Here is a 26,996-nt window from a genome sequence, read left to right as displayed (position 1 = left end):
ATCTTAACTATTTCACTCCAGGAGGTGTAAGGAATAAATCAACAGGAACACAGCACTTCCCTTTGATAAGATTCATGCGAGTAAGCGCGCTCTATCTAAAACTGCAATTTATTAGATTTAAGCACACACAAATATGAGCATTAGGCTTAGAACATCCCAGATGTTTATCTAACATCTGGAACAGTCTTGAGTAATTAACAGCAGGTTCACAGTGGCCAGTTGCTCACCCAATGGGGAAAAAGGGTGTCAGGGAAAATGTCTCTCAAGATGGCTTCAGAGGACTGCTCCCAAATACACTCTGTTAGCAAATCTTGTATAACTAACTTCTACAAAACACATAGGTCATAATGACTCCTACTGTGTCTTCACTTTTCTAACTAAATAAACTTGTCATATCAGAGGCATCTAGAACCAAGGTTTTCTAACCACCAAGGTTTTTAGTCTCAGTTGTTTACTTCTGTCCTCTCCTCCCATTCTGAATAGCAGAAACCGTCAGCTAGATATGACCTTGCATCTGAAAGCCTGTCTCCAAATTAACCCTTACCAGTGTGGTGTTCTGTTTCATTACTTCAGGGTGGCCGAATGCACATTATACACCTCTACCTCGATATAATGCTGTCCTCAGGAGCCAAAAAATCTTACTGCATTATAGGTGAAACTGTGTTATATCAAACTTGATTTGATCTACTGGAGCGCGCAGCCCTGCCCCCACGGAGCGCTGCTTTACCACGTTCTATTTGAATTCGTGTTATATTGGGTGGCGTTATATCAGGGTAGAGGTGTATGGTTGCAATTAACTGGATTGCATTCTGGGGTATACGTGCCCCTCAAATCCAGGGCAAGGTCTTAGCACAGCAGAGGGGTGAGAGGACTGGCCCTTCATCTCACTGCACCAGCCGGTCACTAGCCATGCAGTTGGGACTCTGTATCTGGTCATGCCAATCAGAGGGGGCAGCCTGCTGTGCGTCCTTGGGTGCCCCTCACCCGCCTGTGGCATCCAGAATGTGCAGGTGGCTGAGGGGGAGAGGAAGCAGTTGCTCTGTTGGCTCCATAGTAGGGAATGCTGGGAGGGGCAGGGGCTGAGTCAGCTGGGCTCCATACTGGGACGCTGCGCAGGGCGGGGTAAGCTGTGAGTCTCTCTTCTCACAGGTCCTTATTCCTAATGGCCCTTAGTGCACCTGGCTTGGAAGTTCCCAGCACTTCCCAGTTCATGGCTCACGGGGGTGGTAGCACCTGGCTGTGAGGCAGACACAAGGGCAATCCCGCCCTTGTCGGTTTCACGTTCCCCTCTGGGAGGGCCCCGTGTGTAACGAGTTTCACAGCCTTAGTAATGAGCATTGCAATGGCCAGTTGAGTGAACACACAGCAATTGCACAGCACGTGGGGCTGCAGGAAGCCTGGGCATCCTACCTGCCTCAGGGCAGAAGCACAAGGCGAGGGGATGTTGGCATTCCCAGAATCCCACCTGCCTTGGGGGAACAGTAACATGGGGTGGGGGATGCAGGTATCCTGAGAACACCATGTGCCTTGGGGTCTGTAATATGAGGCAAGAGCATCCTGTGTGCCCCACGTACCCTTGAGCAGGGTAGTAGCATGTTAACAGAGCCTGCTGGGTGACATCTGACCTGCTCTTCCTCCCGCTCTGCAGATAGATTTCCCAGCCTCTGCCTTCAACGTGACGTTCACGAGCCCACCGGCTGCTGAGTTCAGCCCCAAGTACGAGTTCTGCAGCTTGGGCAAGGAGGACCAGCGCAAGCTGAAGGAGGTGATGCAGAAGGAATCGCTGTACTGGTGAGAGGCAGTGCCTGGGGGGGCGGGGGACGCACACACCACAGGGATGACACGCGGGGAGGCAAGACCTTGGCCCAGATGCTGTCTCCAGCTCTCCTGCCCTGGACTGTAGCTCGCTAATGGGCACTGCACAAAGAAGCAGTCAAATGTGGATACCCATGACTTGGGGGGCTGGCTGGTGTGGGTGGATCTCCATTGGGTTTTCTCCTCGGAAGTCTGTCTGTGGGAGAAGGGGTCTCTTGGGCCCTGATCCAAAGTTGAAGGCAACAGAAAAACTCCCTCTGCCTTAATAGCCTTTGGATCAGGGTCTGTGGCCAGGCAGGTTTGTGACTCTCAGACCAGCCTGATCTCTGATCTCATGCTCTGCCCCCATCCTCGCCCTGCACACATGTGCTGTCTGTCAGCAGCAGGACCAGAGGGGAGTCATGTGAGGGTCTGACCCTCATCTCTGGCAGGCTGGGGCTCCAGTAGTGGCAGTGTTGGTCCTGAGAACCACACAAGGAGCTGGGAAGCTCCCTAGGGAGAAGTGAGGGCTGAAGGTCAGGGATCAGGTTTGATGCTTCTGCCTCCCATGCTCCCTCTCTGAAGGCAGCTGTTTTCAGGCTGTTCATCTGTCCTTCCCCTGAGCTCCCCAGCCTTGCGCTCTGGCAGATGGCTGAGTGAGAAGAAACTGCCTTCTCCAGATGTGTTTACAAGGAAGGTGTCTCCAGCCTCCTCACCCCCGCTTCCCCCTCTGCCCAGGGCAGCTGGCTAGCCCAGCCTACGCCTCTGCATCACAGACATGTCTATAAACAGGAAGGATCAGGTGTCGCTGGTCACATGCAAGACAGCACACTGCAGGCTGAGCTCACTCCTAGGGCATGATCCCGACCAGCGGGGCAGGGGGTAGTATCTGTCCTTCTTCTTTAATAGACACTGGGAAACGGAAAGGCCCCAGGGGACCTGGTAGGGCCCAGTCTCTTGGAGCTGGCTGGGAAGAACCAGCAAGCAACGTTCCCTCTCTTACTCATTCAGCCCCACACATGGCTCCACAGGGCATCCGTACCTCCTGCCAGGCTGCCCTGCATGTGCCTGCTGAAGCAGGGAGGTCCACCCTCAATCTAAGGTTCATTACAGCCTCTGTCTCATGTGGCACCTGGCCCACCTCACCCTCCTTCTCCTCCAGTTCTCCATCTCTAAGCACCACAGAGCCCTGGCACCCCCACCCCGTCTCATCTCTCCTGCCTCCGCAACGCCTGTGGTTTTGTGGAGCTGACTCTTCCCCAAGCTCAGGGGCCATTCTGCATCCTCACTCCCTCTCCACAGTCTCATGCAGGCATGTATCCCTGGCTCTGGCTCCTGCCCCTGCCTTTGTGTGCCCTCTATAATAGCCCCACCCCCTAAGGCCAAATTCAGAACACAGGCACATCCTGGTCACCAGGTGTGATATCTGCCCTACAGCCACACACTCTGCTGCTGGGGCAGAGTGTGCCCCATGCTGGTGCCTACAACAAACTCTCTCTGCCAGCTGCTCCCATGCTGGGTACAGCATCTGCTTCAGCATTCTTCTTCTTCTCCAGAATGATCCTTATTACCATTGCTGTATCCGGCGTGGCAAAAGTGCCGGGTGCTCTGCAAACACAGAGACACTCATGGAGCTTCTGGTCTAAGCAAGGCCTGAGAGAAGTGGGAAGGGGAGGCAAGTTCTACTTGTGCCCCGTTCCCCAGCTGTTGGATGGATTGGACCTTGGTGCAGGGATGAGCCTCCCAGAGCCGTTGGGTCTAGAAGAATAATAAAAAGCCAGAAGTGGGCAAGCTCAGTCCTCCATCTTGGTCACTCCCACCTGGGGCTGCGGATCTGGGTCCCAAACCCACAGGCAGATCACTTCCTGCCCCAGCCCCTGCAAAAGACCCCCTGAGTCCCAACTCCAGGTGGCACTGGGAGCTGCCCCTCTGGCAGAGGAGAGAGACAGAGGCTCAGCAGAGAACAGGTGGCGGGCTGGAGGGGAGGCGTTTGAGCCCACTCCTGTGGGCCGGAATGCAGCCAGTCAGGTATGTTCCAGTCTCAGTGGAGTGGGAATAAGGAGCCTTGCTGTCCCTGTTCCTTTGCCAGCTGATCCAGGCCACGTGGTCGCCCCACACTTGCTGCAGCTGTTGGCTTGAAACGTGACACTTCCTAGAGGAACAGGGCGCAGTGCTGGGAACTAGCAGGAGGCACCCAGCCCTTCCTGGCATTGTGCTCTGGGAGGGCAGTGTCTGGCCCGCCTGCTCCGGAGCTCGTCAGGTTCATTGCCAGGGTGGGTCGTTCCCACCTTCTCCTACGCAGGCAGCGCTTTCGCTTTCCTTTGCCTTTGTTTGTTTTGGGTGAGCTCTGTAGTAATCGTGAAAGGGAGTGTCTGGGAATGGACCTAGGCCTGGGAGTTGAGTGGGTCGGTTTCCCACACACTCAGCTCTGCTGATGCCCCTCAGTACAGATCTGCAGCCTTGCTATTCCAGCCCTGAGCTCCTCCCTACCAGCTCTGCCAATGCACCTCAGTGCCAACCCAGCCTCCACTATTGCAGCTCTTAAATCTCCGGAGCTGCCAAGCACATTGAACTGTGCACTGGTCTGTGATGTGGAGAAGTGTCCACTAGGCACTAAGGTTATGTCTACAAGCTAGCTTGGGTAACAGAGTGCTGAAGCCACAGCAGCATGGTCTGTACCATCCTGCCTGCAACCGTGGAAAATGACTCCGGTGGCTAGCCCGGGCCAAAGCCCATGCTGCTGCAGGTTCACTGCTCCAGGACCCAAACTAGATCAAATCTAGCTTGGGTAAATCTACGAGAGCTGCGAGTACACCCCATGATAGTAGTGTAGACACACCTTAAGTTGAGACCTGCCAAACTCATTTCACTGGGGCTACAATGCACTAGTGTGATTTGCCTCTGTAAGATCCAGGCCCAGGAGTGAGGGATTGTCACTCCCTGCAGTCACTGGAATGGAAAATCGTGTGCAGCCCAGGGGCTCTAAGTTGCTGCAGTGCTGATCAGGATTTTCAGGGGGAGAGAACAGTGGGGGCGGGGGGGTTGAAATTCTCCTTGCCTCATCTTCCTCAATTTCAATCCAAGCTGAAAATCAGCTAAGATGTGTCCAGAGGAATCAATGTCACTTGCCTCTGCCCGGCCAGCTGACCCCCGGAATCTATCAGGCTTGAGGTGGAAGCCTGATCAGGCTGCTTGATCAGGACTTGATCCAGCTGCCTTCCTCAGAAAATGGGATTGATTCATATGCCAGTAGGTCACATTGGTCCTAGGATACTAGAGAGACGAGATGGGTGAGGTGATGTCTTTTATGGGACCAGTTTCCATCGTGAAAGCGACAAGCTTCAGGTCTTCTCTTAGGCAGCCCTACCCAGTCCTAGTAACAGGAGCCAAAGTGGGTGCCCCAGGGTTGACTTTCCTGCTCTCTTGTGGCCATTCAGAGCAATGACCCTTTTATTTCTTGTCCAGCTCTGAGATTCCTAGAGCCAGACCCTGTTCCCAGTAACACCAGTGTCAAGCCCTCTCTTCAGGGCTCTTTGACCCTGGACAAGTCACTCCCCCGCTCTGGGCCTCAGGGCCCCCATATGTACAGCAGGGATGGAAACGCACTGCTCTCCCAAGTGACTGAGGTCTGTGTCTTGTGACCTTTGCTGCCCTAGGCTGACGGACACTGACCGGAAGAGACTGTGGGAGAAGCGCTATTACTGCCATGAGCAGCCTGGATCGCTGCCTCTGCTGCTCACCAGTGCCCCCAGCTGGGAGTGGGCCTGCCTGCCTGATATCTACGCCCTGCTGAAGCAATGGACATACATGAACCACCAGGATGCCCTTGGGCTCTTGCATGCAACGTAAGCCACTGCCTGGGGAGTCTGTCCTGGGGGGTGGACGTGTGCTGGGCAAAGACCACTTCTTTTCCTTGCCCCAGCCACTCACTGGGGGCTGTGGCTTCTGCCTCTCAGCCAGTCGCCGCATTAAGATGCATCCAAATCCTATGAACATCTGAACCCCAAACAATCCTAAAACTGTGCTGTGTCACCGTGGAGGGGAGGGGGAGGAACGGGGGCACAGGCTGGGTATACATGGGTTTAGAATCTTTGCCCACAGGTTGGGCATGGAGGAGGTGGACATAGACTGGCTATCGCCTACTAGTATTCCCTTTAATATTGCAACCATGACCTACTGCCTGGTAGTGAGCACAGTAGGGGAGCTGGGGGAACTGATCCAACAGCAACCCGCCTAGAAAATAAAAAGAGTGGATAAGGGAACCAGAAGATTTTCTCGAGACAGGACAGACCTCTCCGTTCCCATGTTTTGTGGCATTCCCAGGGGGATGACGTGGTTTGCCTGGGAGGGTGCAGCTGTGCTTTTCCCAGCACCTCCACAGTGCACCTATGAGAGGCTGTGACGGCAGCAGCAGCAGACCCTCTGCAGAGAACCCGGTGGTCTCATCTGCAGGCAGGTGGGCTGGGTTCCTCTGGAGAGCCTGCTGTGACCTCCTCCCAGTGATGTGTGGCTTGTGGCTGTAGGTTCCCGGATCAGGAGGTGAGGAGGACAGCCGTACACTGGATCGACTCCATGTCGGATGCAGAGCTGCTGGATTACCTGCCGCAGCTGGTGCAGGTGAGGCACGTTGGTCTGAATGACTCAGTGAACAGCATGGCCTATGATCAGTGCCAGACCTGTCCATCTGTCCAGCCTGCTGATGGAGAAATGTCCTTGCTTCTCTCCTCCCAGGCCCTGAAGTATGAGTGCTACCTGGACAGCCCCCTGGTACGGTTCCTTATGAAGCGAGCCATCTGTGACCTGAGAATCACCCATTACTTCTTCTGGTAATGTTGGTGTGTGTGCTGCAGCCTTTGGGAGGGGTCTGTGCTCAGCTGGGACCTGCCCAAGAGATGGGGGTACCTGGGGAGTGGGCATCCCACCATTAACATCACCAGTCATGACTTGTGCCCCTCTTAGCCTGTGAGGTGCAAGTCTCAGCTCCCCACTCTGGAGTTCCTGAACTGGGGACAGTAGGAATGAGAAGGTTGGAGCCCTTTGTCCTGACCTCTCCTTGCTGCCCTCCTCCCCCAGGCTGCTGAAGGATGGACTCAAGGACTCCCAGTTCAGCATCCGCTACCAGTACCTGCTGGCAGCCCTGCTCTGCTGCTGTGGCAAAGGCCTGCGAGAGGAGTTCGACCGGCAGTGCTGCCTGGTCAACACCCTGGCCAAGCTGGCCCAGCAGGTTCGGGAGGCTGCTCCGTCCTCGCGACAGGTTGGTGCTTAGCCTGTACCTGTGGGAAGGGCAGGGGAGTCAGACTGAAACTACAAAACTCAAGGGGCTGCTCGCTTTGGTTACAGACAGTGCTCCTCTGTCTGCAGGGAGCAGGCCAAGAGCGCTGGTTGTCAGGGGACCTCCCGGCTGCTCCAGTTCCCGCCTCGTCCAGTCGGAGGCACTGTTGGGAGCCATGTAGGAGTGCTGGCTGCACTTCAGGAGTTGCAGAAGGGCCATGGAATAGGAGCATTGTTTCTCCTTCTCCTCCAACTCCCATCCCCCACTGAGGGGCCTTCCATACCTCACACATGTGCCGAGGCTCCCCCAACCTCCTCGCCCATAATTCCTTGAGGTCACGGGCACTTCCCTCCAGGTGAGGGTGACCAGGCAGGCCTGCCTAGTGCTGTTTCTTCGGGGGTCATTGAGCAAGGCAGGGTTCCCAGGCATGCATTGCAGCTGGAGAGTGAGAAGCTGCCGTTGGGAAGGGATTGGAGCTCGCCCTCAGCCAGTCGATCCCTCCAGGGGCACTGGGTTGTTGGCAGGGCTGTGGGTGGGGATGTGCATGCGAGGCTGTGACCCACCCCTCCCTGCGTCTCCGGCAGGCCATTCTCCGAGACGGGCTGGTCGATGTGAAACAGTTCTTCAGCACCAATGGCTCCTGCCGCCTGCCGCTTAGCCCCAGCCTGCTGGTGAAGGGGATCGTGCCCAGGGTGAGTGACCGAGCCAGGGCAAGAAGGGAATCAGGACCGGGGCTGCTGGTCCACCTGCTGTAGTAGGGCTAACTTCCCTCAGGGCACAGAATGCCAAGATGATGGATTCTTATGAGGAGACCTTTTGCATCGTTCATCAATCAGACTCCCCCTAATCTACCTACCCCGCAAAGAGCACCCGTACTCAGCCTGTGTACCTCGGACCCATGTGCTCCTGACCCCCAGCCCTGTGTCTCCTCTCCACCTCCCCCAATGCTCCAGATTGGCTCCTGATCTGCACCCCATCCCCATGAACCCACCTGCATCCAGCTCTCTGCCTCCCGTGAGCTGCAATGCCTGTCTAGCTGAACCTCAGCGTGGGTTTGGAGACATGAGTCAAATGCCTCCAAGGGCCTTGCGTGAGCTAGGCAGAGAGAAGCCTGGTGACTGGCTAGTGCACAAATCCCCTGGCCCGAGTGTTGGGCCTGGTGGCTGTGCACATCCCAAATAGCTAGGGCCCAGAGCTGGTGATGCCTGCAGGGGGCAGGTTGGTTGATGCTGCTGTCCTACTGACAGGGAATTGACCTGAGGGGGCCTATGTCCCTTGGCAGACTGAGATCATAACCCTAGGATGCTCAGGCCTGCAGCAATGTTCATATCCCCGGGTAGCTCTGGGTCTTCCTGACAGTCTCTTCCTTCCCTCCCTGGCGGCAGGACTGCTCCTATTTCAACTCCAACGCCGTGCCCCTGAAGCTCTCCTTCCAGAACGTGGATGCCCTCGGGGAGAACATCCGCGTTATCTTTAAGGTGAGCTCTGCTGCTGCTGCTTATCTGGTTGGCTCTGTGCCTGCGCCTCTGGCACAGGCGGTTCTGATCAAACAGCCATTGCTGAGGCTTCCAGTTTAAAGTCGGGAGAAGTTCATTGCAGAGTATTAGCCAGTAGGACACTTCTCCCTCTCTGGCTGCTCCTGTCTCTGCAGCAGCTGTGAGACCAGGTGATTGTCAAACAAGAAGTGAGCAAAGGTCTCTGAACTGTGGTGGGAACCAGCTCCACTGCAAGCCATGACTGCGTGACAAACCCTAGTTCCCCTAGAAATGCTCTCACTAAATAGCAAGTTGGGGGGTGGGAGACCCTCTGGATGCCATCAACAGAAGGCACTTGAGTCCAGTTCTTCACCTACAAAATCCCTGCCACAGAAGCTGAAGGTTTAAAAAGCCAGTTGGATCATGTAGCTCATGGGCAGTGTCATTCTCTACAATCTATTCACCTGGGCTGGTGCTCAGTTCCACTTTCAGTGTTCCAAGTGAGGAGGCGTCCAGCCCTTTCCTATTCCACAGTCTAGACCTGACTGTTGGCACCTCTCCTGTGATGTTCCCACTCACTCAGCTCCCACAGAATCGCATCTGTCCCCCCCTAAAAGTGAGCCCCCTTTAGCTCCAGACACATAGTGGAAGACACCCGTCCTGCATTCGTGAATTGTGGGGTTTATGAATGCTGTGCTGGGCAGGGGCAAAGCTGGCAGTGCCCTCTTTAAATCTAGAAAGCCTCTGTGGGGAGGGTGTGTGAGATCTTCCCTGGGGGGAACCGTGAACTTGTTGGCTTCATGGAAATGCTCCAGTTGTGACAAGCGCCTTCCCTCTGTGACTGCCAGTGTGGAGACGATCTCCGGCAGGACATGCTGACGCTTCAGATGATCCGGATTATGAATAAGATCTGGGTGCAGGAGGGGCTGGACATGCGCATGGTCATCTTTCGTTGCTTCTCCACTGGCCGGGGCCGGGGTAAGTCGGAGCCTGGGTGTGATGGTCTCCCATTTTCCTCCCAGGAGTTCTCTTCGGGTGTTGCTGCTCCTCTGGGGCTGTGATGCTCTCAGCATGGGGACACTGTAAGGAATTCAGTGGCTGCAGAGCTAGGGTGAACAGCCCATGAACCCAGCGACTGTCCCTTTGGGGATGTCTCTGCTGCAGTGTGGATGCGGTCTCTGACACATTTTAAGTCCAAACCCCCTTTTCTGGAGGAAGGTGAGGCAGGTGCTTCGAGCGGAGCTTTCTGGAGGTGGCATCCACTGGCTGCTGTAATGGCGTCCCTTGAAGACCACTGTGCAGCTGTGGCCAGAGAACCACAGCACAGGCTAATATCAGTCAGCAGGTGCAGGGGGTGAAGAGGGTAGCTTTTCCCCCTGGACCTGCTACTGGGTGTGCCCCGAGGCATCCCGTAAGGCAGGACGGTGGCACAGGTGGCTCGCTGCCCCTCAGTAGTCAGAGCTAACTGGATGGTATTTAACTCCGCCTAGAAACCCAGCTTCTGCAGAGGTCTGCGGCATTGGTGCCTGCACATCCATTGCCTACTGAGCCGCTGTCAGAGCTACCAGACATAGCCAAGGTCTTTGGCCTCCTGCAAGGCAGGGACTCGAGGCTTCATGACCCTGCACCTCTGAGCAGGCTCTAAATGTCCCATCCCCCTTAGAGTGCCACAGGGATGGACTCTCACTGCCCCTGTGCCACAGGAGCTGGTAGATATACCCTGGGCTTTCCGCAAGGATTGGATAATACCAGACTTCAGCTCTTGCCTACGTACCAGTTCATGAGGGGGGTAAATTTGGCATAAGGGCTCAGGACCCTCTGGCCTCCTGTATCTCCCCCCACCAGTTAAATCCATAGGGATGTACCTTGCCCAGCACTGTCCTGCCTTCCCAGAGTCTTTCCTATCCATGGGAGTTGCCTTGCATCTCTGCCACCAGAGGGAGATGCTGTGGAAGACTCTTGCAGTCTGATTTTCAGAGGCAGATTTTGGTCAGTGCAGCTGCAGACATTCAGCCCTTCTGAAAATCAGGCCCAAGGTGCCTCAAGTCAGGCTCTCAAATTGAGGCATGCAAATTGGTGATGGCTGGCCCTTCAAGGGGCTGCTGAGACCTTGGGGACCCAGGCTGGGATCTCTCTGCACCACCCGGGGCAGGGGAAGGGGTTTGAATGGACAGAGCGAGTGGCGATTCTGGGTGCTGACCCTATACCTGCCGCCTCCTCTTCCAGGCATGGTGGAGATGATCCCCAACGCAGAGACTCTGCGCAAGATCCAGGTGGAGCATGGGGTGACGGGCTCCTTCAAGGATCGCCCCCTGGCAGACTGGCTGCAGAAGCACAATCCCACGGAGGATGAGTACGAGAAGGTAGTGAAGTGGGATGCAGCAGGGTGACTTTGGAATGGAAAGGGGCCATACAAATACCTCTATAGGGCAGGGAGCAGGGGTCCAAGGGAGGCAGATAGCCTCTGCAGCATGAGATGATGCACAAACGAATGCCCCAACCAATATGCTTAACTTCTTGTAAGCCCTCCACCTAAACAACGGCCAACAGATGCACCCCGAGCCTGGCTCGGCCACACGCTTAGCTTTGTTTAGGACCTTCAGTAAGTGAACTTGATCTTGACCTTTGCATAAACCAAGCCAGTCAGCTGTACCTGTGCTCCTGGATTGTGCCTGCATTTAAGGACAAGCTGGACAACCACCTGTCAGGGATGGTCTGCTTGATCCTGACTCAGCACAGGGGCCTGAACTAGATGGCTTTTTGAGGTCCCTTCCAGCCCTGTGATTCTGTACCCACAGATTTGTTTACATGCAGGACCTACAGCAAGAGTGCAAGCTTTTTTTTTGGGGGGGGAGTGGGGGGAGGTTTGTGTTTTTTTTTGTTTTTTTTTTTTGTTTTTTTTTAATGCTTTGTTACTGGTGAAGGTGGGTGGGGGAGCTGAGCATCATTAAGTGCCCCCCTCCACCCCACGGACCAGGCTTGCTCCTGAGAGTGTGGGACTAAACATTCCCATGCGCTCTCCCCTTCCTCACAATTCCTTTTTGAAGTCTCTCTTCCCCCCTTGCCTGCTCTAACCCCTTCTCCCTCTCCCAGGCAGTGGAGAACTTCATCTATTCATGCGCCGGCTGCTGCGTGGCCACCTACGTGCTGGGGATCTGCGACCGGCACAACGACAACATCATGCTCAAAACCACCGGCCACATGTTCCACATTGACTTCGGCAGGTTCCTGGGCCATGCCCAGATGTTTGGCAACATCAAAAGGTGGGTGTTACCCACAGGAGCCTGGCAGAGGGGTGAGATCGCTCCCATTGTACTACATGCTTGAGCAGAGCTTAATCCTGGCTCCCTTGACCAAACAACATCTCCCTGCAGCTGTTGTGCTGGGGACGGCCATGTTTCTGTGAGATTACAGGGCTACAGTTTGTATTGTGGGCACAGTGGTTTGGAAGGTCTGCTGTGCGGCTGTTAGGGAGCCTGGCTGGATCAGGGTGTGTTGTGATGGATGCAGGACAGACTGGAGTGGCTGTCTGTTCCATTTCCCATGGTCGGCCCCTCTGCTGCACTCCCTGTGCTGATCTGGGCACGTGTCTCTCTTTCTGTGATGCAGGGACCGGGCCCCGTTCGTCTTCACCTCGGACATGGCCTATGTCATTAATGGTGGTGACAAGCCCTCCAGCCGCTTCCATGACTTTGTGGATCTCTGCTGCCAGGCGTACAACCTGATCCGCAAGCACACCCACCTCTTCCTCAACCTGCTGGGCCTGGTGAGAACATGGGGGGGGGGGGCTGCCCTGATCCAAGCACCAGGGCAGCTTTGCTCTCGCTGGATCTCTAAAGAGCGGGCCACCGTCCATGCCCAGGCCTTGAGAAGCCTCCCACCCCCAGTGGTGGGAAATTCCTTTCCCCCTCGGAGTCTGCAGCTGCCTCTTGGCTTCTCTGGTTCTGCCCCCTACTCTGGGCTCTCGTGTCCCATCTGATAGCGCTATGAAAGCAGTGTGCTCCACCCTTGGGGGGAGGTGTGTGCTTATTGTCACACAAGTGCCCCTCTGGCTGTCTGAAGTGCAGCACTGACTGCCTAATCATACGGAGCTCACCTGACATTCCTCACCCATGTGAGTGACTCAGATCCAGGCAGACACACCCAGCGCTGGGCTGGGCTCACAAAGTACATCTCATGGGGTGTGGATGTGTGTTATGGGGAGAGGGTCCCCGTCCCTCTCCGCTGGAGGAGTCTTCAGTGGGGATGCTGGACAGGCCATCTTGACCCGCACCTGGGCCATGTTTACAGTAGAGGCCCCAGGACTGGCTGGTCCATCTCCCTCTCCCTGCTTCTTCCCCACCTTTGGGCTCCTGGCACTGACCTGGCTGCCCTGCTCCCCAGATGCTGTCCTGTGGTATTCCAGAGCTCTCCGACCTCGAGGACCTCAAGTATGTCTATGACGCCCTGCGGCCGCAGGACTCCGAAGCCGACGCCACCACCTATTTCACCAGGTAAAAGGATGCAGCTAGTGCTGAGTGACAGATGGGGAAGATGGGGAAGGGGCACCCCTCTGTCACCAGGGAGAGATGGAAGGGCCTTCAGTGACTGTACACCCACTCCTAGGAAAGGAGCCAGGCTCTTTGTGTCCCAGCATCCCTGGTTGAGGGGCCTTTGTGCACTCAGGAGAGTTTAGGAGCCAGGGGTGCTATGAATGGCAGCTGCCTTTGGCCCAGGGTGGCGTCCCCCTCTCTCACTGAGATGCTGCCCTCCCTTGTTGCAGGTTGATCGAGTCCAGCCTGGGCAGCGTGGCCACCAAGCTCAACTTCTTCATCCACAACTTGGCACAGATGAAGTTCACAGGCTCAGACACCCGCCCCGTGCTTTCCTTTGCCCCTCGCGTGCACACGCTCAAGACATCTGGCCGGATCCGCGATGTCTTCCTTTGCCGCCACGAGAAAGTCTTCAACCCCAGCAAAGGCTATGTGAGTGTTGCAGCTCTCCTTCTGCCGGACATGTGCCAGGGGGAGATGAGAGATCTGGGAAAGGGATTCTGTGCAGAGGGGTGGGTTAGGAGGAAGGCCCAGTCTACTGCCATTCAGTGGAGACCCAGGGGCAGAGACACAAACCAAATGAAGGCTGCTGCAGCATTTTCTTGATTCTGGCCTCACTAGGAATAGTTAGTGGTTTAGAGGGGGCAAACTCTGTTCTCTGGCAGAAGGGAAATGTGGGACCTATCATTGGATGGCTGCCCTCGCACTATATGATTTGATTAGAAACCAGTGCTTTCCACTTACCTGTCCATGACTCCTTCTAAGGTGACTTGAATGTTTGCCTCCCTTCAACGCATGTTCCTGAAAACTTTCCCCAGCCTTTAACTGGGTCTGAAGTGATGCCAAAAGCAACCATTTAACCTCAGTCTGATTTCCAAACTTCTTGCATTTCAGTGCATGCATGGTGGGTATGATTCTGAGCTAACCTGGACGTCAGGTAGGCTGCTCCCAATCTGTACTGGTGTAAGTGAGATCAGACTCGGGCATGCAAGCAATACCAGGCTCTGCCTCCCTGTCTTGCAGACGTACATCGTGAAGGTGCAGCGGGAGAGCCCCTGCGAGGTCACCTATGTCCAGCGTACCTTTGAGGAGTTCCAGGAGCTGCACAACAAGCTACGCCTCATCTTCCCCTCCTCCCACCTGCCCAGGTAGCCCTGCTACCACTCCTCTCTTCCTCAGCACTGTTTCTTGTCCCACCCCTGGAGAAAAGGGGCTGACTACTCTACTCTGCAGCTGGTTTGAGGCTTGGTTCATCTCTGGGCGGGTGCATGCTGGGAGGGAGGATGCGCCTCCCTGGCTTGCTTTACCTGCCTCCAGGCATGACCCATGAGGACAAGTGTCTCCCTATTGTCCCCCCTCCCCCCCAATGCTGCTTCCTGACTTCCCCTGTCCATTGGAACTTGACTCAGCCCACTACAGCTCTCCCTGGCTCCAGACAGCACCCACCCAGACCAAGCCCTTCTTGATTCTCTTGGTGCTGAGAGATACCTGTCAGGATCCAGCTATCTTTGGCTTTAGGGCACTCCCATCCTGCCAATGTTCCCTGCCCACCAGTGTTTGCTGGCAGCACCTGTCCAGAATGGCCTGGAAAGTCCTCTAGATTTTGTTACTGAGAAACAATCGAGGCAGCACCATTGTGGTGTGATGTGCCTCAGACCAACACTTGCTGCCTCGGGCAAGAGCAGTTCGCTTTGGAGCACTACTGCTTCAGCAGTACATTCTGCTGCCCTGGACTGGGGACTTGCTAACTGTTCTCTCTCTCTCTCTCTCTCTCTCCTGCACACACACAACTGGTTAGTTTCCCCAGTAGGTTTGTGATCGGCCGGTCACGCGGCGAGGCAATGGCCGACAGGAGGAAAGAGGAGCTGAATGGCTACATCTGGCATCTGATCCACTCAGCCTCAGAGGTGGCTGAGGTAAGATTCTCTTCTCAGCGCCTCTCAGTCCACCGTGGAGAAGGTTGATCTAGCATACGTGGCTTAATAGATAAGTTCTAGGAGGGAGTGTTATCTAGTGAATACAGCAAGTGACTAAGGGACAGGATTCCTTGGCCCTTTTCTAGACCGTGTTACTGAGAAGTGGGCAAGTCACGTCTCTCTTTGCCTCCGTTTCCCCATCTGTAAAATGGGGTCAGGAACATTAGCTTTGATCCCAGGTGGGTTGTAAGTCTTAACTCCAGGTTGTAAAGTTCTTTGAAGATCAGATGCGCCATCTAAGTAGTGAGTTGTTCCTCTGACTTGGGATTCTGGAGGATGGAAGATGCTATATTAATTACTGATGGTGGAGTTACATATCTTGCTTTGAAGTGTGCAGGACATGTTTATGGATGGAGAAAAGAGCCTGTTACCTCTGTGTGATACAAGCCAGACGTGTGCTATTCTTGCCTTGCAGTGTGATCTTGTGTGTACGTTCTTCCACCCCCTCCCGCGGGATGAGAAGGCTGCAGGCACCAATCCAGCTCCAAAGCCCGCAGGTATCACTATTCATTGTATATGGTCCATCTAGTCTGGTATAGAGGCTAATATCAGGCATGTCAAAGGGAAGGTGTAACGCACCCACACAATGTACCTGTATTGTGTTGTACTAAACCACAGCAGTAGATTCCTTCCTGACCCCTTGATGGAGCAGGAGAATGAAAGTTGATGTAGTGGTTACCTAAAGGGAAAACAGCCGCTCCAGGGGATTCCATTGAAGTTCAAATATTCTTCTTCCTAAGAAGCTGGCACGTTTAGAATTGCTGCTGCACAGCTGTGTCGCTGCTTGGTCTCTGGCCTATGCTGGCCTCTGTAGCTCACTCCCTGCGCTGGTAGGCACTGCCCACTATCTCTGTCCTTTGCCTCTTTCCAGATGCCACGTGGTCTCGGCCCATCGGGAAGGTGGGAGGGGAGGTGAAGCTGTCCATCTCTTACAAGAACAACAAGCTCTTCATCATGGTGATGCACATCCGAGGCCTGGTAGGTGTCTTGTATCCCAGCAGCAGCTGTGGCTGCTGCGCAGGCTCCGTCTGTGTCCTGGTGCCATGGAAATGACTGGGGTTTGTTTGGTGTCTCCCTCTTGTAGCAGCCTCTCCAGGAAGGGAATGATCCCGACCCTTATGTCAAGATATATCTCTTGCCTGACCCCCAGAAAACCACCAAGAGAAAAACCAAAGTGGCTCGGAAAACCTGCAACCCCACTTACAATGAAATGGTACTGTCTGATACCCTTTGACACTCATGCAGGGCTCATGGAAAGAGCATTCAGCTGTGATGGGGTTAGATTAGATCTAGAGCCAGCTAAGTGAATCTTTATCATCCTTCCAGGATGGGGGTAGAATCCAGTTGCCTGCCACTACTAGTGCACTGGCTGGATTGCTTGGGTCAGTGAAGATCAAAAATCGCTGCTGACCGAGTAACGTTCAGGAACTTGTCAAATGAACTGGTATCTTGGACCAGTTTCCAGGGAAAAGGGCCCATCTCCTGTCTGGTCCTCTCAGCAGAGAGGCCAAGCACTGAATGGCTCATGGAGACTGAGCTATGCTCTCGCTCCAGAGCATGATTAAGACACAGTAATGGGGCAGCAGCAGTAGGGATTCCCCATTCTGTAACAGAGAACTTTCTTCTCCAGGCTGCCAAGGTACCACGTTCTGACCAGTATGGGCCTTCCCTATTCTCTGTGTTGCAGCTCGTCTACGACGGGATTCCCAAAGGAGACCTTCAGCAGCGGGAACTGCGCCTGAGCGTCCTGAGCGAGGAGAGCTTCTGGGAGAACATCCTTCTCGGGGAGGTCTGCATTAAGCTACGGGACCTGGACCTGACCCAAGAGAAGATGGGCTGGTTTGAGCTGGGCTCCAGGAGCCAAGGGACCATGTGAGGAAAGCGACCGTAACAGCAGTGTCTTTGGAACCACGCCAGTCCTGCGGTGCTAGTGCTAGGCTGTGGGAATGGGTGCGAGTCCCAGGAGTTGTATCCTGGATCCAGATGGATTTTGTTTTCTGCAAGCGGGAGCTAGAGACACGCTCTCTCTGCAGATGAAAGTGTTCATTTTTTGGGGTGGTTTTTTGTTCCATTTTCCCTAGAGACTGGGAACTCAACATCACAATAAGAAATCCTATTGTGACTTGAAAAGGCTGCAGTGGATTTTTTTTTCTTTTTTTTTTTTAAGTTTACCTTGTGTCAAGGGAGCAACAATGAGGGAGGGGGGATATTGGGGACACTTTTTTCCTTTTTCTTTGAGATTTTTATTTTTAAAAAATAATGAAAAGTAATTTGTGTCCAGATAGGACATGAGGCTTTGATGAGAAGAGACCTGTGGGTGGGGAGGGAGGAGGGATACTTCATTAGTAAGGTTCTGATTGGACTGTCCCTAGGGAGTTTGTTTTAAAAGAATGTATATATCCATAGGAACTTCTGGGGGTGGGGGGAACGTAAAGGCTCCAAGCAGTGGATAAGCCCTCCTTGTCTCTGGGTTAGGAGGTGGTGTGCTAGGATCCAAGCTGCCTCCTCTGTCCATCTCAGAGAATTTGCTTCCAAAGGAGAGCTGTATAAGTTGTACACGTGTACAGCTTCTGTTCTGGATTCCCGCCAGAGGGCATGCAAGTCTGTGACCCTGCTCCTAGGGAATGACTGTCAGGGTTGATTATCAACCCTGCCCTTGCCAAAAACTCCAGCAGTATTCACTTCGATTCCGCTGTGCTCCCTCCCAACTCCCCAAGGCCCTTTACTCTGGCCTTGTGGCGATGCTGGGTATTCAGGAACATGACTTTTACCATACTTCACTGTCCATGTTTTTCTTCCCCTCTGCTTTCCTGCTCACTAGATTGAATTGTTCCAAGAGAGAAGCAGCAGCAGAGACTATGTGCGGGGCGGGGCTGGGCGGGGCTAAGCCTTAGGTGTAGAAGCAGTCAAATCTTGGAAGTAGGAGATGATTTTTATCCTTCATTCAGGTGACTTTAGGAAATTGCTGTTTGGAGCTTGATTCCACATGAAGGAGCTGCTCACTTGGAGCTCCGCCCTATTGTACCAAATGGACTGGAGCTTGTGCAATGCCAATCTGCCCCTTTGGGAAGGGCGGGGCTTGCTGACTGATCAGCATAATTCTTTAGCTGGAATTGAGCACCGATGCCATTTCTAGTGAGACTTCTCCACACCTGGTATGTGAGGGAGAAGGAGCCACTGGTGGTCACTCAAAGAACAAAGGGGCTGTGCTCTTCCTCTCGTCAGGCTTTCAGGAGAGAGAAATGTTTGTAGAAGATATGATTTTTTGTTTGTTTTTGTTACATTCAAATTGTTTGTGTCTGTGTGGAGGGGAAAGGAAATACCCCCTTCTTAACCTTTTTTGGTTTTGAAAGATCTGATTCCCATTTTAAAAATGATTTTAAAGGATGTCTGTTTCCACTTGGTGTCAGAGGGGGGACAGCAGGTGAGAGGGACAGGCAGGATGGTGAGGTTGCCCTAAACTGCAGAGTTCAAGAGATCAGGTGCCTTCCACCCCAAGCAGCTGTCTTCCTCCCTTGTCCCCTTTTCCCTCCCTCCCCCGCGAGCTGTCAGTGGTGCTTTGTTTACAGTGAGAATTCCGTAAACAGATTAAACGTTTCTCAGGATCGAGAATATGAACTTATCTTTATATTAAAAGTTTTAAATATTGTATCTAGTAGGTGAATGGGTTTAAATAAGCTGGGGGTGAAAGGATCCTCCCTCCATGCCATGCCATCCACTAGTTGCAGATGTGTCTGAGGGTGGCATCTCTGAACCTCCACCGGTGGATTTGGGAGAGGTGCATTAAGGAGATGACTGAAGAACTTGGCTAAGTTCGAGGCCAACATTCTTTCCCCCACCATCTGTGTCGGGGTGTACTTCAGACTCCTGAAGAGGCACCTTTCAGATACCTGTATCTCGCTCTGTTGTAAAATGGTGGCATTAAAATAAAAGGAAATGAAATGCAATGGAAGAACGTGTGGCGTCATGAATCCCCAAAGCCAGTGTCACAAGAGTGGACCTGCCAGTTGTGCAGCAATCTTGGCATTCCAGAATCAAACCGGTGAGGCTGCTACTCTGTGCAAGTGACTGTGCTGCACTCCAGCCCAGCACATGGCAGGCAGACACCATCTCTCTCTGTGTTTCTGTAACACGCTGGAGAATGGGAATGAGATATAGAGCCTTTTGCCTCTGACATCAAATTCTGACCAGTTCAGTAGTCAGTGCAACTAGATACCAAGTAATGGCTACCTACTTGCCTTTGTGAAATGATTTTGGTGGGTCTCAGCCCACTTGCTAGTAGGGAGATGACCCTATCACAGAACTGCTGTTGCTATTCGCTCTCTTGCTTGCAGTCTCAGTAGAGAGACCAAGGACTGAAGTCCCCTTTTTATTCCTCTAAGTCAGAGTTGAGGCACATTTATGTGGCCTGGGAATGGGATCGTGGCCCAGGGATGCGGTCTTGCCCATGGCTGTTTCGTCTGTGATAAAGAGAGGACTCAGGTCCCCTTAGTTGTCAAACCAGTGCTCACTAACACTAAATCAAAATGTAAAAGGTGTCTAAAGAAACCATATTAAAAGAGAGAAGATGAAAACCTAACATAGGGCATGGAGCAGAGGAGGAAAAGGTAAAGCACTCTCATTGAGAAATGGGAGTTAGCTCACAATATCCCTTCCCTGTGAGTGTGCAGGGAGGAGAATGGGAAGGCTAGCACAGGTCTCTGTGCTTACTGAGGCGGCTTTATTATTGTCCAATGCTGTTGCTACAGCAACACGAAATCCAGGTTACAAACATACTTGGTTCTTAAACTACAACCTGTAATTACAACTGCCAAGGGGCTGCATCAGTCATAGCTACAGAATGTTCCCATGTGTAACTGGAATGCAGAGAAACCTTTTTGCTGTTATCATGATGCTAGTCCAGGATGCATGCTAGCTGCTGGAGGGAGGCTAGGACTGAGGATGGCTGTTCCTTAGGTTGAGCTTGCAGGAGTGTGAACTGCAAGATACTGCTAACAGATTTAACCCTTTAGGGAAGTGAGACCACAAATTAACACCTTAAATGCTCAAGGCCTGATGGTGTACTTCCACACTAACTATCCGTCCTCCTAAGCCTTCATTTGTCTGGAAAAAAACAAGGTTTAAATTAATCCTGCACCTCAGACTGAGTCTAAGGCCTGTTCAAGTTATTTCTCTGATTAAGCAGAGAGAGCCACTAGCAGACTGTAGCAATATAGATTATGAAGCGTGCACTTACCTGTAAGGAGCTGAAAGAAGCTAAGCAAACAGAGAATACAATATAATAATTTACTTGGGTCTCTTCTTCTCCCCGCCCACCTAAGAAACAATGATTGCTGGGTTAACAATGTTCTCCGGCCCACCTATTGCTAAATGCTGGCTTTGGAGTGACCTGAATGCCTCACCCTTAGTAAATGAATATTTTGAAGGGTAGAATTTCTTAATTACCAGTTACATTTTTAATGAACACACTGCTCACCATCAGCAGCTCCCTACACTACAGCTGACCCAAGGATTAGTAATGCTCTGGATGGTCACTGTAGTATCTGATAATAAGAAAACTAACTGGCTATTTCCTGTCCACCTGTACTTGTGTCAGTATTGGAATTTTCGGTATAACGGCCTGTCTTTCAGTTTGCTCACTAACAAAAATTAAACGTCATCCCAGTCAGTATGAGTTTTATTGGAGAAATTATAGTAATATATATTTTACTGTCTGTGTGAGGATAAACAAAGAGACTATTCTTTCCATAGGAGTAGCCGGGCAGTCTCTCCACTAGTGCAGGTACGTAATGTTCAGTTTCAGCAGTGACAGCTTTGTCCTTGAAAATACAGCAGAAACTTAAGAGGAAGAACTAACAAGAACCAACTCTCAGCACCTTTCACCTGTGGAACTACAGCTGATAGTTATAACACACCTGAGCTATAAATAAGTATCATCCTTTGTTTCATAAACAGGGAAACTGAAGCAGAGAGTGCTTCAGGCCTAAACTTTCAAAAGTAGTCACTCAGCTGGGTACCTTAATTTCTAGGTGCTCAATGTCAGACAGCTTCAGCTTGATTTTCAGAGATGCTGAGTGAGCACCCGCTAGTCCAGCTAAAGTCACCATGGTTGGCACCTCCGAAAAGAATTTGGGTGCCCTAAATTAGTGGACTCTATTGATACTGTGTGTAGAAAGAAGGAGCCTAAGACATGACGCCTGGTATAAGGGGCCTGATGTAAGGCCTGAAGTAAAGTCAGGTCGTGCTGATATAAAGCAAAGTGAGCAAAAGTCAAGCTGTGAGCAGGTCAGACCCTGCTGCAAGCAGGCATCTGCTTTGTAAGCTTGCTGTCTGATACGTGAACTTGGCAAGAATAGGGCTGGAGTTGCAAAAACACAATGCAGGCAAATAAACCCATTGCAGAAGGGTAGCGCCAGAACACCCCAATATAGGGTTATGTGTAAACGCACTCTCCAAAGACGATACAAGGACACGCTGACCCCTCTTAAAGATAAGGTCAGGATGACAGGGTGATGACTATAGATGTTTTGATTGAACCTACATGTACAAGATAAAGGGTGGTAACTAATCACATCCGAGGGGCAATAACCAATTTGTTCAGAACAGTGTATAAAAGAGGGGTCACAGGGTCTGTCTTTGTCCGAACAAGGTGGGGAATGGAAAGTCCCGCCATTCACTGAGCTGCATCCATTTCATGGGCACACATGTCCTAGTATAACTGTAGACACTGATCTGGGGTGCAAGGACTGTGCTTTGTAGCCAATAAACCTGGCCAAGTACTTTCCCTACAGAAACCGAGTCTCTGGTCTCTTGGGGAGTTTGATTGGAGCCTGCTGTACGAGCTATCTGGCCTGAGCCAGTAAAGCACGCAGGGAGAACACATACAGGCAACAACTGACTACACTGGTGACTTTGACTGCTGATCTAGTGAGGTGTCCTCTGTAGGAATCGCGATTTAACCTAGCAGAAAGCTACGAGCTAGGGAGCCCCTTAATCCCTCCTTGCAAATCCTTACAGAGTTCAAGGTATGGACACTCTGCTGGGTTGCCAGCAAAGGAGGTCCATGTGAATTTTTAAAAGCTAGTGGGGAAGAAACATGGAATGGAATCTGTAAGGCTAGGGCAGAGACTGTAGCCTTGAAAAACAAGTGTAAGAAATGTAGAATATTGCAAACTATGGCCATGGCTGTTAAATGGTTAAGACAACATGCCACAAGAGTGGCAGGGCAAATAACAGAAACAAAGATAGAGTTAAAAGAAGCAAGAGAAGCCACAGAGCCCTGGAATGCTCCCGTTCTCCTAGCAGGGTAGCAAGCAGGCCAGGGACTGCAAGCATGAAAACAGCATAAACCATTGGAAACAGCTGTAAAGAATCTGCAAAAAAGAGAAGTGCCGTCCCCTGTTATAAATATTGGTAGCCAACAGCGGGCTTCAGGTACCTATATAGTACCTGAAGAATGGGGACAGAAATGGAAAAAGGTGGCCCTAGCAAAAATTAAAAAATGAAACAGGGACCACTACCATACGATACAAGCCAGGTTCTGGTAAAACTGAAAGAGAGACCTAGACTGGTGCCTGTCAGAACAGGAAAAGTAAGTGCACTAGGGGGAGAAGTAGCAAATAATACTTTCACTGAAGTGGTAAATCAGATGAAGGAAAAAATGGAACAGTTCACAGAGCACATTAGGAGATGGGAGTTGCTTGCAATTTAATCTCAGGGGAGTGAGTAAAGAATTTCAAAGTGAAAATGGAGATTGAGTGGGTTAACAGCTAGAATTGATGTGTTAACACACGGAGTTGCCCAAAAACAATTAACTGCAACATACAAGGGTGCTCCTGCAACCCACCTGGCATGCAGACAAAAGCAACAGATACTTGGGGAACAAATTCCGGTTTTACAAAAGTAATGACCCCTACGCTTCTCTTAGAGCCCGGATAAAAACAAGGGGTGTGAGTTGCCAACTGCTTTAACCCATAGAGCCCTAGTCTTTGCTCAAAGCGAATAATATAACCTTATTTCTCAAATATTAGTACATACTGGCTAAGTTTTTCTTTATATCCTTTCTCAGCTTGCTAAACTCGCTGCTGCTGCTGCCTGTATGTTAAGGTAACTTGATAGAATTAATCTCTCTTAGCCAGGGGTTCTCAAACTGGGGGTTGGGACCCCTCAGGAGGTCACAAGATTATTATATGGGGGGTCGTGAGCTATCAACCTCCACTCCAAACCTCACTTTGCCTCCAGCATTTATAATGGTGTTAAATATATTAAAAAGTGTTTTAAATTTATCAACAGTCACACTCAGAGGCTTGCTATGTGAAAGGGGTCACCAGTACAAAAGTTTGAGAACCACTGCTCTTGGCTCAGGTATCCCTCCTTCCTAGGCTACTTTTCCCCTGCCTCTCCTCATTTCTGCTCTCCCTCTTTGTTTTAAAAGTTATAGTTTCTACAGAACCTCCAAAAAGATAAAGCAACTGAAAACCAAACAAAAACAGCAAACAAGCAAAGAGAAAACAAGGTCAAAACTTTAAATAAATCAAGTAAATTAACTATTTTTACCCTTCAGGAATGCAATAGCTGGAAATACTCCTAACTTTCTTAAATATATGGTTGCCTAGCAACAGAAATGCAGACTCTGCATCTAATCCTAACCACTGTTTAATATTTGAAACATGGGCTCTCCTTATTTCCATATAGCAGAGTTTTTAAATAAAGTAATGAAAAGTAATGGAAAATGCTTGACGTTACTAAATTAATACAACAAAGGGGGGAAATAACAATATGAATTATCAATTTTAATTAAAAGATTAAATAAAAGTGTAATAACTTGCTTATTTAAATATTTAACCCTTCTGTTTACTTGTCTGTTTTTTAAAATACATTGCATTAATAACTGAAGTCTTAATGCCTTATCTTGTGTAGTTATAAATAGAATTCTGGTGCCATTTGTTTAATTGTAAGTTTGTCCTTTATGTCATGTACGTTGTCCTGTGATGTACGTTGTGTGTGTCACATAACTACTTTTTTTGTTTGTTTTTATTTTATTGCAACAAAAGTCAATGTTATGCATTTTTTAAATAGAAGTAGTGCGACACTATTTTAATATTATGGTTGGGATATAAACATAATATTATTAACACGAATTATTATTTTTTGCAAAGTTCAAAAAGGTCTCCATTATAAATATATGGACATAAATTTCTGCCTTAATAAATAATGCAATTGCATCCACAAATCTCTTTTACGAATCCCAACGTTTTGTTCTGTTTTGTTTTGTTTTTTAATTTAAAGAAAAAATGCAAGGGGAAACCTCCACATTAAGGTCAAGGTAATATTAACAAAATGTCAATTTCTTGTTTGGGTTTCTTGTTTGCACTTTTAAATATAGTTATAAAAATGTTGATTTAAAAATAACAGTTTATGCCTAAAGCTAACCAAACAATTTCAACAGGTTTCCACCTTTGTCTCCCAAACACAAGTGTCATGAAAGTTTAATAGCCTGCAGGTATTTGCATAGATTTGTATTTAAAATTCATTTTGGTTTAATTTTTATTCTTTTTTATGTTATGTTAAAGGAAAGTAGTGTTTATTAAAGTTTGTGCTTCTAAACAGTTAGCAGAAGTGGAAATGGTAGCACAAGCAAATTAACTATAAAAAGCTTGGGTAAAAATTCTGTTACTAACTCTTTTGCTAAAACAGAGTGCTCAGCAGGGGAAAGCAATGCAGCTTCTCCTAGAAGATTGTGAGCATCTATTTCAGCAGTTAAACCTAATGCACCTCAAGTGAAAATAAACATCTATACAACAATTGCAAAAGTATAGCTTGTGTTATAAAACACTTGGTCCCTATTACATTGTAAATAAAGTTAATTTGTGTATTAAATTTGGGTTACTGAAAACAAGAGAAATGTAAACAAACAAGCAAAACTTTATGATGTTAACTAATTTAAGTTGTTTAAGGTTGCATTCCACAGGCCAAAACCACCAGAAGATATCACACCCTAAAGACCCCAGAAGATATCAGAACACAGGGAAGAAAACCCCAAGCATCAAGAAAAGAAAAATGAAGTGCTTTATAAATAACAGACTGGTCAAGTACACCTCAGTCTACCACATATGGACAATTAAGTAGGCAATCAGCTAGCTGGACCACATCTGTCATTTAAACTGCATATTAAGCAAAGTGGATTTATGTGCCAGGGACTTTAAATCTTTAGCACTGAAATATGGATGAATTTGGCTACTGTGTAAAAGCAACTATTATTGCAGTATTACTGTATTCTTGCTGTATACCATTCACAGTGTGCATAACATTGCTAAACTGTTCCACCAACACACAGGTAAAAATTAACAAACTAATGGCAGCAAACAACAAGGTAGGGAAAAAACAAATTGGAAAAGTAATTAAGTTTTATAGTAACTACAAATTGTGTAAACAAATCCCCTGTTCATACTAGTCACAAATGGGGGGGGGGTTAGTGACACTGCATCCTAACTGAAGCACATTATTCAAAATAATCTTATTCATTGTCTGGGTACTAATACTAACGCCTGACACAGCAATATTTGATAAATTGGCTACTACCCATTCAGTAGATTAGCTGGAAGGCAGCATCTATAAGAAAAAACTGCATCGATGTCAACTCCTGGTGTGTCACAGAGCAATGCAACCAATGGAACAGAGAAACTAGCCGTTCCTGTTTTTTGCGCAGCAAAGCTTACCAGAGGGTGACAACCAGCAGTAAGGGTAACTTGTAACATGGATGGACAGTACTGTATAATAACTAATTACAATAAATTTATATATAAAGGCCTCATTTGTAATGTTACTATTCAAAATTTTGGTTTTACTTCTCATATTCATAGCACTGTAATAATGGCTATCCCAATATTTCAAAATACTCAGCCTACTAATAATGATACAGGTGGTAACTGCAATTACCCTAATAGGAGCGTGTTGCTACATAGCAAAGTAAAAAGGCCAGACAACAAGTCCAGATTGGAAAAGGATTGTTATGCTTGAATATGAGGTAGGGTGACCAGACAGCAAATGTGAAAAATCGGGACGGGGGTGGTAGGTAATAGGAGCCTATATACGAAAAAGACCCAAAAATCAGGACTGTCCCTATAAAATCAGGACATCTGGTCACCCTAATATGAGGTGGTCCCATATATACACATACAGACTATGCATATATACCTATATATACTACAAATATAAATACTTTATCCATATATTTTAATTAATTGGGAGTGCCCCCAAGGCTCAGTCATAAAACTACATTCCTCAATCATAGTCCCGGGCCTAACATTCCCAGGCCCATCATAAGGGACTAAAAACAATTGGTGCCAGAACACCCCAATACACAGTTATAGTGTAAACGCACGCTCCAAAGATTATACAAGGAAACACTGACCCCTCTTAAAGACAAGGTCAGGATTATGGATAGAGATGTTTTCACTGAACCTGCATGTACAAGGTAAAGGGTGGTAACTAACCATGTCAGAGGGGCAATACGTAACTAGTTTTTATCAGTGTATAAAAGAGGGATCACAGGCTCTGTGTCTTTGTCCTGCCAGGGGCAGGGGCGGCTCCAGGTGCGTGTCTGGGGCAGCAAGCCACGGGAGGCGCTCTGCCGGTCACCGCGAGGGCGGCAGGCAAGTTGCCTTCGGCAGCATGCCTGTGGAGGGTCCGCTGGTCCCGTGGCTTCAGCGGACCTCCCACAGGCACGCCGCCGAATCCACGGGACCAGGGACTTCCCACAGGCAAGCCGCTGAGGGCAGGCTGCCTGCCGTGCTTGGGGCGGCAAAATACCTAGAGCCGCCCCTGGCCAGGGGGAATGGAAAGTCTCCTCATTCACTGAGCCACATCCATTCTCACAGGCATACATGTCCCAGTGTAACTGTAGACACTGATCTGGGGAGCTAGGACCATACTTCATGGCCAATGA

The 26,996-nt window shown here is 50.2% G+C and overlaps 1 protein-coding gene across 3 annotated transcripts in view; it reads left to right on the top strand.

Annotated features, from left to right (window-relative positions):
* The window catches only part of PIK3C2B (phosphatidylinositol-4-phosphate 3-kinase catalytic subunit type 2 beta), an 86,151-nt gene extending 67,155 nt beyond the window's left edge, over positions 1 to 18,996 (top strand). For 2 of the 3 annotated variants that reach the window (XM_030561521.1, XM_030561523.1), the window contains 19 exons: positions 1,649 to 1,791; positions 5,451 to 5,639; positions 6,318 to 6,411; positions 6,526 to 6,620; positions 6,868 to 7,048; positions 7,651 to 7,758; positions 8,452 to 8,544; positions 9,390 to 9,519; positions 10,768 to 10,904; positions 11,635 to 11,804; positions 12,151 to 12,307; positions 12,925 to 13,034; positions 13,304 to 13,505; positions 14,097 to 14,221; positions 14,872 to 14,989; positions 15,465 to 15,546; positions 15,921 to 16,027; positions 16,134 to 16,262; positions 16,737 to 16,925. In XM_030561521.1, the coding sequence (XP_030417381.1) occupies positions 1,649 to 1,791; positions 5,451 to 5,639; positions 6,318 to 6,411; positions 6,526 to 6,620; positions 6,868 to 7,048; positions 7,651 to 7,758; positions 8,452 to 8,544; positions 9,390 to 9,519; positions 10,768 to 10,904; positions 11,635 to 11,804; positions 12,151 to 12,307; positions 12,925 to 13,034; positions 13,304 to 13,505; positions 14,097 to 14,221; positions 14,872 to 14,989; positions 15,465 to 15,546; positions 15,921 to 16,027; positions 16,134 to 16,262; positions 16,737 to 16,925 (2,559 nt within the window). Of the gene's footprint in view, positions 1 to 1,648; positions 1,792 to 5,450; positions 5,640 to 6,317; positions 6,412 to 6,525; positions 6,621 to 6,867; positions 7,049 to 7,650; positions 7,759 to 8,451; positions 8,545 to 9,389; positions 9,520 to 10,767; positions 10,905 to 11,634; positions 11,805 to 12,150; positions 12,308 to 12,924; positions 13,035 to 13,303; positions 13,506 to 14,096; positions 14,222 to 14,871; positions 14,990 to 15,464; positions 15,547 to 15,920; positions 16,028 to 16,133; positions 16,263 to 16,736 lie in introns of all 3 variants that reach the window. The other variant, XM_030561522.1, reaches the window with a different exon arrangement.
* Positions 18,997 to 26,996: the final 8,000 nt, after the last annotated feature.

The sequence above is a fragment of the Gopherus evgoodei genome, chromosome 4, assembly GCF_007399415.2.
Source record: "Gopherus evgoodei ecotype Sinaloan lineage chromosome 4, rGopEvg1_v1.p, whole genome shotgun sequence".
In the NCBI taxonomy this organism is placed as follows: Eukaryota; Metazoa; Chordata; order Testudines; family Testudinidae; genus Gopherus; species Gopherus evgoodei.
The sequence above is the reverse complement of the archived record's forward strand: the minus strand, read 5'-3'. Positions and strand labels throughout refer to the sequence as shown.